The following is a 10,493-nucleotide window of genomic DNA, read 5'->3' as shown; positions in this document are numbered from 1 at the left end:
TGCTTCTGAGCTTGATGGCTGCTTGATTACCTTCAAGCCTTTAAGACCCCAGATGCTATACTTTTTGATAGCCGGGCACCATCAGCTTTCTTCACCACATCTTTCGTTGCCCTCTCCCCCTCATTCAGTGGGCTCCACTCACTGCTTTGTCCCTTGCTTTGTCTTGGGACAAACATGTTGCTGACTCTGGCCTCAGGACCTTTGTACTTGCTCTTTCTGCTGCCTGGCATTCTCTTGTCCTTTGTTCCTTATCATATGCATCTAAGCTCAGAAATCACCTTTTCAAAGAGGCCTCTGTAGGCTTTCATCTCCCTCACAGCTTTCCACCTGCTGCTTAAAAATCTCTCTAGACCATTCTTGTATTCTGATTTTAATTTTTGTGATAGGCCTTTATTGTGCTTTGAAAGTATTATTTTCTTTCTACCACTAGGATTTCAGGTCCTGCTTTGTTCAACATCATCAACATCTACAGGAGTGTTAGAACACGTTAGGTGTTTTTGTCAGGACCCTAATCATTCCTCTGAGTGATTAGGAGGACACACAGGATTCCACATGTAATTGTACTCATGGCTAAGATTTAATATAGTGACAGGATAGAGCAAGATCTTTAAAGGGAAAAGATGCAGAGGGTGAAGTCCAGAAGAAACCAGGAGATGTGTCCAAGAGCCCTCTCCCTGTGGAGTCAGCCGGGGCACTTCTCAGTTCTCCAGTATAACATTTGGTCAATATGTGTGAAGCGTTCAAGTGTTGTCTACCATGGAAGCCCACTAGATTGATACCCAGTGCCAAGGGTTTTATTGGGACTGGTCATGTAGGCACCTCTACCGAGCATGTACTAAAATTCTAGGGACCCAGAAGTTGAATAAATATATAGTGTAGGCACCACATGAAGTCTAGAACGCTGTAAGCTACTCTTATTATTCAGGGAATGTTGTATATCAGTGGAGGAAACTGTTTGGCCTTGGCTGTAGACTTTCTAAGGATGGGACTTTCTGGCATGTTGTGTTAACTCTTTTCTGCACAGGCCTGAATACGTGTGTGTGTGTGTGTGTGTGTATGTGTGTGTGTGTGTGTATGAATGACAGAACAAATGAGCTCAGTGTAGCTCAGGACTTGTAGAGTCGACCAGAGACTTCCACGGTCCTAGATATAGACTAAAGAGTGCAAGATCTGCCCCTTCCTCCACCTGGGACCTTTGGTGACTGTGACTCTCCTTTCCAGGTGTTGAAGCACAACGGGTCATCGGAGATCCTCAACAAGCTGTACGACACGGCCATGGACAAGCTGGAGGTGATTAAGAAGGACTATGATGCCCTACGGAAGCGGTACAGTGAGAAAGTGGCCATGCACAACTCAGACCTGAGCCGCCTGGAGCAGCTGGAGGATGAGAACCAGCGCCTGCTGAAGCAGGCGGAGATGCTGACCCAGCAGAGGGACACGGCCATCCAGCTGCAGCACCAGTGTGCCCTCTCCCTGCGCAGGTAGGAGCCCCAGGGGCTTGTCTGTCTCCTGCTCTTGGAAATGTGCAGGAGTCTATTGGTGAATCTTCTGCTGGACTCCCTTTGTGGGCTTGTGGTTGTTGGCCACAGTCCCAGCCACTTGCAAGGGGTAAATGAATCACAAGCTTTATAATAATAATAAAATCAGGAATGTTACCAAAAAAACATTTTTTTGGACACTCTCTTAGTTGGGGGTACTAACTGCAAAGTCAGCAGTTGGCAACCACCAGCTGCTTCTCGACCGGAAAATGGGTCTTTGTCCTTCCATCGTTCTAGCCTGTCCTCTAGGGGCACTGGGAGAGGAAACTTGGGTTTGGGTGACCCACTGCTGCTGTGGTCAAACATAGTAAGTAGGCAGCTTTAAAGAGCATCGGTTTGCCTTACGGTGGTGGAGGCTACACGTCCGCATCAGGGTCTCATCTGTGGTACTGAGTCCCGGGAACTTCTGGTCTCAAGTGTCTGCTAGTTACCTGGGTGTTCCTTTGCTTCTCCCTTTGATGACGGAATTGTTTTCTGTTTCGAGGCTTTTTGTTAACACCATGTGTTTTCAATAGTAGAACCCATGGTGAAATCACAAGGAAGATTTATTTTTCAGATTAGAAGGAATTTGATCCTTCTAATTTCAAATTAGAAGGATTTGAAGGAATGATATGGGACACATATCCGGAGTGAGCTCTCGTGCTAGGACAAAGTTATGCTGGTTCCCTGCGAGGCAGCAGCACAGGCAACAACTGGATCAGCAATGTCCTAGAAACCCGAGAGGCTGAAAAAATGTTGGTGAATTGCTCAAGAACCAAACTCACTATCCTTAAGTCAATGCTGCCTCAGAGCAACCCTCTCTGGGTTTCCAGGACTGTAACCGGGAGTCAAAAGCCCAGTCTTGCTCCCTCAGAACTGCTGGTGGTTTTGAACTGCTGATCATGTGGATCGCAGCCCAATGCATAACCACTACACCAGTCCGTACATGTTGTCTGTTTCCTACTGTACACATCGCTGTGTCTGTTCTGGCATTTTATCTCAGACTAATTCGGTGTAGGATCCATACTACATTGGTATGCCTTCAACTGATCACATCACATGAATATTCTCTATCTTAGGCCAGAATACTCTCTCTAGTAGAGAAAGGTAGTATCTAAGACCAACTGATTGATTCATATGTAACCATAGACAGTCCCTGGGTTATGGACATTTGACTTAGGGACAACTCCTATGTGCCCTTTATTGCAGGACCTCACACTGGGCTTTACGTGGCTAGTGAAGCAAAACCGAATAGACTAGAATCTTTACAATTACAGTGATTTACCATGGTTACCGGAACAGTAAACAGTACTAAAAATTATGGGTTGCAGCCCTACAGTGAGAGACTCAAAGAGGCGTAGCGAGCCCTTTCAGGAATCGGTTGTAAGAAACTGGACTTAAAGCAGAATCGTGGAGAGCCACCATATTCATTGTGGTGCAGGCAGCTGGCTACAGTCTTTGAGTGGGACACCATCATCTTTGAAGCCCTTCATTAATGTTACGGAAAGTTGTTCTCACTTTGAAATGATTGAACCAACAATACAAACACACTCAAACTCACACCCCCTGCTGAATCTGATTCAGTGCTCCTACAGGACAGAAGAGAATCGTCCCTCGGGGTTTCCCAGGCTGTCTATCTTTATGGAACAGACTGCCACATTTATCTCCCATAGAGTGGCTGGTGAGTTCAAGCCACCTACTTTTCAGGTAGCAGCTGAGAGTACTTTAAGCATGTGTCACAAGGCACCCTTGAACCAACCACTGCTTGAAACAAATTCTTTATCACAGTCTTTATTTACTTGCAAACTCCGCAGTTAAATAATTTAAAAGGCTTTGAGCCTTTTCTTACACTCAAGCAAAACTTATTTGGCCGACCGCACCCTTTTTAGGCGAGAAAAAAAATTAGAGAACTTTTTAATAAAACTTATACTATAGCCCATAATCCAGAATACAGTGTAGGTATCTGCTTTTGCAGCTCCCCTGGATTGTTCCAGCGCCCCTAGGAAAACACCTGAAAAGACTGCAGTAAAGTGAGGCTGAATAAGAACCATAAGAACCTTGTGTATCTGTTCTGACTGACCTGTAATCCTATTTAAAGACGTATTCAGGAATGTATCTTATTCAGAACCCAGAGGGTTACATGTCCTTCCTAACATTAACTAGACCAGTGTTTGGTCAAACTCTTAGGAACCCTGATATAATGGAGTCGCCACATAAAATGAAATATCACAGAAATTCAGAATACTTCCTTTTTCCCATATCTGAACAACTCTTGTGTGTTCTGAGCATCTTCTGTTTTCGATTTTCTCACAAGCCTTTCTTGTCTGTGTTAGCCATCCACCTAGCAAACAGGGAAGCTCGTTGTCTGGGGCGTTCTTTCTTCAGCTGCATTTTGTGTTAGATAATAACATTTTTGGAAAGGTGGTGTCCGCCCTCAAAAGGATGTTGTAAGGAACATTCGGAACATTCCTACTGAACAATAGTTCTCCGGAGTATTCCTCAGCGTCACGTGAAAAAGATGTTCTCTAGATAAGAAGATTTGGTAATTGCTGAATCAGACACTGGCAGGTTTCTTGGTTGTGGGATTTATCAGGGCCTTCATACTAGTATTGTACAGAAGGACTATCCAAGGGGGGTCTCAGCAGGTCACTGGTAGAAAACACTTTTCAATGGAACTCTTGCCTCCTTGGCACCCTAAGGAACACACTTTGAGCATTTGAACAGTACTGCTCAGAAAGTGCTTCCTAGCCTGGAAGGAAAAGGTTGTGATCTTGGTCACTCACCTACCACCTCAAGACCTTATTGTATGTTTCTGTAAACGAAGGTGGTTGAGCTAAAAAATAATAATAACAAAAATTAAAGGATGTAGTCCAGTTGTGGAAGAAATAAGATGTTATTTCTAATGTAGCAGAGGATATAAAGTCCTCAGTTTAATTTGTTGTATTTGTAGGAGGCTGAGAAAATTCTACGTCCAGGGCACACGTCCTGTGACTTTCCTTTCACGGGAGTATGGGAAAATGACCCCACTAGAGCCTTCCTGCTTGACTGGTCAGTACAGTCGAGCATTCCAGCAGCTGAGTGGCAGGACATTGCCAACCCTGCGATACCTCTCGTCTTCAGGTTCGAAGTGATCCATCATGAGCTGAACAAGGCCACCGCCCAGAACAAGGACCTGCAGTGGGAGATGGAGCTGCTGCAGTCGGAACTGACGGAGTTGAGGAGTGCACAGGCGAAGACTGCCAAGGAGTCGGAGAAATACAAGGAGGAGCGGGATGCGGTCTACAGCGAGTACAAGCTCATCATGAGTGAGCGGGACCAGGTGATCTCCGAGCTGGACAAGCTGCAGACTGAGGTAGAGCTGGCTGAATCCAAGCTGAAGAGCAGCACGTCAGAAAAGAAGGCTGTCAATGAAGAGATGGAGGTGCTGCGGCAGGTAGGCTCGTGGCGTCTCATGAAGTGGGGAGGGAGAAAGAGGCTGTACAATGCATGGTGTTCGGCTTAGAATCCCTCTCAGCTGTAACGCAGTTTTCTCTTTTTAATGATATATTTTTTTGGCATATGATTCATAGCATACAATTCAATAGATCAGTCATATCAAGAAGAGTTGTGCATTCCTCACTACAATCAACTTTTGAAGAGTTTCTTCTTTTTTTTAAATTGTTTTATTAGGGGCTCATAAAACTCTTATCACAATCCATATATACATCAATTGTGTAAAGCACATTTGTACATTCATTGCCCTCATCATTCTCAAAACATTTGCTCTTCACCTAAGCCCCTGGCACCAGCTCCTCATTTTTCCCCTCCCTCCCCGCTCCCACTCCCTGATGAACCCTAGATAATTTATAAATTATTATTTTGTCATATCTTGCCCTGTCTGACGTCTCCCTTCATCCACTTTTCTGTTGTCCGTCCCCCAGTAGGAAGTTACATGTAGATCCTTGTAATCGGTTCCCCCTTTCCAACCCACCCTCCCTCCACCCTCCCAGTATCGCCACTCACACCACTGGTCCTGAAGGGATCATCCGCCCTGGATTCCCTGTGTTTCCAGTTCCTGTCTGTACCAGTGTACATCCTCTGGTCTAGCCAGACTTGCAAGGTAGAATTCGGATCATAATTGTGGGGGAAGAGGAAGCATTTAAGAACTAGAGGAAAGTTGTATGTTTCATCGTTGCTACATTGCACCCTGACTGGCTCATCTCCTCCCTAAGACCCTTCTGTAAGGGGATGTTCAGTGGCCTACAGATGGGCTTTGGGTCTCCACTCCACACTCCCCGCATCATTCACTGTGATATGATTTTTTGTTCTGATGATGCCTTATACCTGATCCCTTCGACACCTCGTGATCGCACAGACTGGTGTGCTTCTTCCATGTGGGCTTTGTTGCTTCTGAGCTAGATGGCCGCTTGTTTACCTTCAAGCCTTTAAGACCTCAGAGACTCTATCTTTTGACAGCCGGGCTCCATCAGCTTTCTTCACCACATTAGTTCCTGTCTCTCCACACCCTCTCCATCATTTCTTGTTCCCTTTATCTGAATGGAGCTATCATTGTGGATAGAATGTGATATCTCATTGTTGCTTTGATTTTGTCTTTCAGCTGGTTAATGATCGTGAACATTTCCTCATGTGTTCTTTAGGCAGTTGAGTATCATTTTCTTAATGAACTGCCTGTTCATATCTTTTGCCTACTTTTTGATTGGATTATTTTTTTTCTTATTGAGGTGATGCAGAATTCTAGAGAGTTTGGTAATTAGTCTCTTTTCCATTGTATCATTGCTAAATATTTTTCCTCAGTTTGTGGGCTCCCATTTTCCTCTTTCGGTGAAGTCTTTTCATGTGCATAGGTGTTTTATTATTTTTAGTAGGTCCCAGCCAGCTTTTTGTCTTCCACTGTATTTTCTCTTTTACTATATTTGGTAACCTGTGGATGCTCTGCAATAGATTTGTCTGAATTTCCACATTGACACAGCTCTGGGATGTATATTTAGATCTCTAATCCATCATGAGTTTCTTTGTGTGCACTCTATGAGGTATGGGTCTCGTCACTTTCTTCTGCAGATATAGGCCCAATTATTCTTGCTGCTCCTTTCCCACATAATGCTTTCAGTCATTTGTCAAAAAGCAGTCGCCTGTAGGTCTATGCATTTATCTCTGAATTTTCTGTTACGTTATATTGGTCTTTATATCTATCTATCATTATTCCAGTATCAGGCTGTTTTGATTACTGTGTGTCAGTGTAATAGATTTTGAGGTAGGGTAGTGCAAGGCCTGCTACTTTGTTCATTTCTTTTTTTTTAAGAATGAAATTCATTTTAATAATATATTCTTAACCTATTATTTCCCAAATACTCCACTTTCAACAGGTATTAAATATATAAACTTTATTAATAAATAAATCATTTAATATTTCTGACTTAGGAAGCATTCAAAATCAAGGATCTGTTTTACATTGCACGGTGCCATCAAATCAGTTCTGACTCTGTAGCCTGGTCCTGCACCGTCTTCAAGGCCATTGCCCTTCCTGTGAAGGTTGCAGTCTTTGATGTTCTTCAGTAAGTGTTCCAAGTCCTTTTTGCTTCCAGCAAGCAAGGTTGTGTAATTTTTCTGTCATAGATTTTTTTTTAAATAATTATTTTATTGGGCGCTCGTACAACTCTTATCACCATCCACACATCCATCCATTGTGTCAAGCACACTGTACATTTGTTGCCATCATCATTCTCAAAACATTTGCTTTCTACTTGAGCCCTTGGTATCAGCTCCTCATTTTTATCCCTCCTTCCCCGCCACCCACCCCCCATGAACCTTTGATAATTTATGTTATTATTATTTTGTCATGTCTTACAATATCCGATGTCTCCCTTCACCCACTTTTCTGTTGTCCATCCCCCTGGGAAGGGGATATATGTAGATCCTTGTAATTGGTTCATTTTAAGGAGTTCTTTCTTACCCTGAGCCTCTTCCATCTTTGTAAATAGTTGGTAAGTAAGATTTCCATTTCTTTAAAGAATGAGGTTCAGATTTGGGTCTGAATTGTGATTTACTTATAGATTGGCTTAGGTGGTATTGACATTTTCACATTATTAAGTCTTCCTATTCATAAACACGGCACATGGTTTCATTTGTGTAGGTCTCTTGGTTTCAATGAGCCCTGGTGGTGTAGCGGCTGCATAATGAGCTTCGATCGTGTGCTCGGCAGCTTGAAGCCACCAGCAATCTGCAGGACAAGGACTGCCCTTGCCCCTCCCAGCCACAGCTGCAGTCTCTGAAACCCACAGGGTCCCCATGAGTCAGCACTGACTCCATGGCCGTGAGTGAGAGCTTGGTTTCTTGTAATAATTTTCTGTGTACAATTTTTATTTCTTTAGGCTTATTCTTAAGTATCTCATCTTTGTGTGGTTATTATAAATGACACTGTTTTCCTGAGGTCTTTTTCAGAGCTCTCTTTGCTGGTATAAAGAAATTCGATTGATTTCTGCTTGTAAATCTTATATCCTTTTAATTCACCAAATCCCTCAATTGTTTCCTATAGTCTTCTTGAGGAGTCTCTGTATATTTGCATATCTCTCATTGTTTGCATATCACCTGCTTATGCTTTGCCCAATTTTATTCTCATGATTTCTTCCTGTTGCCTAAGACTTTCAGCATTCTGTTGGATAAGAATGGTGATAAGCTCACCCCGGTGGACCTCCTATTCTCAAGGGAAATGCTTTCAGTTTTCCCTCATTGAGCCAGATTTTGGCTGTTGAATTTTCATATATAACCTTTATTATGTTTTGAAATTTCTCTTCTAATCCTATTTTACTTAGTTTTTTTTTTCTAAATCAGGAGTGGTGTTTTTAATATTGTCAAATGGCTTTTATACATCTACTGATATGATCATGTGGTTCTTATTCTTTGTCTAATTTATATAGTAGATTACATTAATTGTTTTTGAACCTTGAGCCATCCTTGCATTCCTGTTAGGAATTTCACTTGGTCTTGATGTTATTATTTATTTTAATGTTATAGTCTATTGACCAGAATCTTTTCTGGGGCGGGGGTTAAGTCATTTTATTGGGGGCTCATACAGCTCTTATCACAATATATACATACATCCATTGTGTCAAGCACATTTGTACATCTGTTGCTATCATCATTTTCAAAACATTTTCTTTCTACTTGAGCTCATTTCCCCGCCCTCCTCCCCCACTTTTCCTCCCTCTCTCCCCATCAATAATTTATAAATTATTACTATTCTTTCATGTCTTACACTGACTGATGTCTCCCTTCACCCACTTTTCTGTTGTTCATTCCCCAGGGGAGGGGGTTATATGTAGATCATTGTGATCTGTTCCCCCTTTCTCCCCCCACCTTCCCCTTCCCCTCCTGGTATCGGCGCTACTCTCATGATTGGTCCTGAAGAGTTTATCTGTCCTGGATTCCCTGTGTTTCCAACTCTTATCTGTACCAATGTACATGCTCTAGTCTAGCCAGATTTGTAATGTAGAATTGGGGTTATGATAGGGGGGGGGGAGGAAGCATTAAAGAACTAGAGGGAAGTTGTATGTTTCATTGGTGCTATACTGCACCCTGACTGGCTCTTCTCTTCCTTGTGACCCTTCTGTAAGGGGATTTCCAATTGTCTACAGATAGACTTTGGGTCTCCACTCCGCTCTCCCCCTCATTTACAATGATACAATTTTTTGTTCTTTGATGCCTGGTATCTGATCCCATCAACACCTCATGATCACACAGGCTGGTGTGCTTCTTCCATGTGGGCTTTGTTGCTTCTGAGCTAGATGGCCGCTTATTAATCTTCAAGTCTTTAAGACCTCAGATGCTATATCTTTTGATAGCTGGGTATCATCAGCTTTCTTCAGCACATTAGCTTATGCACACGTTTGTCTTCAGCAACGGTGTTGGAGAAGGTGAACATCACAGAGTGCCATGTTAGTAGAACAAATTGTTCTTGCGTTGAGGGAGTACTTGAGTGGAGGCCCAGTGTCCATCTGCTAAGGTCGGCCTTTTTTATTAGTGAAGCTAAACCAGTATTTCCCAAAGTTGGTGATGTTGCACCCTTGGTGTCACTGTAATGATCCACGGGGTGGTGTAAAAGCATGAACCTATACTTTAGCTTGGGTTATATGCGATTTTACAAAAGTTTTTCATTGTCACGGTGATTTTTTCCCTAAAAAGGGGCAATAAGCTAAATAAGTTTGGGAACCTTTTATATTGCTTAGTTTTAAGACTCCAGGGAATATTTTTGGCTTAAGGTCCAAGGTGTGACTGACGCAAGCCATGATGTTTTCAGTTGTCTCATATACATGTGAATGTTAGGCACTGAATAAGGAAGATGGAAGAGGAATCATTTGATGTATTTGAATTATGGTACTGGCAAAAACTATTGAAAATACCATGGATTGCCAAAAGAACAAATAAACCCATTTTGGAAGAAGTACAGCCAGAATGCTCTATGGAGACAAAGATGGTGAAACTTTATCTCACCATGTTGTCAAGAGAGACCAGGGCCTATGAAGGACGTCATTCTTGGTGAAGTCGAGGGGCAGTGAAAAAGAAGAAGGCCTTCAACAAGTTGGACTGACACTGTGGCAGCAACAGTGGGCTTGAATATCAGAACAATTGTGAGGATGGCACAGGACTGGGCAGTGTTTCATTCTGTTGTATATAAGGTTGCTATGAGTTGAACTGACTTGATGGTAGTTAACACAAAGGTTCAAAGATTATCTCAGAGCAATAATGTTAGGGGTTCTTGTACCTTTCATGTCTCTAAAGTCTAGAGTTCATGATAATTTAAAATTATTCTGCATTTTATCAAGTGAGAGACTCAGTATTTTAAAATCATTTATTGTAAATTAGCTGACCATTTCAGATCAGATGTTCAGTTTTGCATTCTACAACTTAAACAATTTGTCAACTCTACCAATAATGTGCCTTGCCTTCTGTGTTAGACAGGGTTCTCTAGAGAGATAAAAC

At 42.5% G+C, this 10,493-nt stretch overlaps 1 protein-coding gene across 1 annotated transcript in view; it reads left to right on the top strand.

Moving 5' to 3' along the window:
* Window positions 1-10,493, top strand: part of DLG5 (discs large MAGUK scaffold protein 5) — a 191,815-nt gene that overhangs the window by 118,137 nt on the left and 63,185 nt on the right. The window contains exons 7-8 of the mRNA XM_045291700.1: window positions 1,222-1,481; window positions 4,638-4,950. Coding sequence (XP_045147635.1) covers window positions 1,222-1,481; window positions 4,638-4,950 — 573 coding nt within the window. The remainder of the gene's footprint in view (window positions 1-1,221; window positions 1,482-4,637; window positions 4,951-10,493) is intronic.

This window comes from Echinops telfairi, unplaced genomic scaffold, assembly GCF_000313985.2.
Source record: "Echinops telfairi isolate 266 unplaced genomic scaffold, ASM31398v2 ScPeMD7_70;HRSCAF=299, whole genome shotgun sequence".
NCBI classification, from domain to species: domain Eukaryota; kingdom Metazoa; phylum Chordata; class Mammalia; order Afrosoricida; family Tenrecidae; genus Echinops; species Echinops telfairi.
This window is presented reverse-complemented; position numbering and strand designations above follow the sequence as displayed.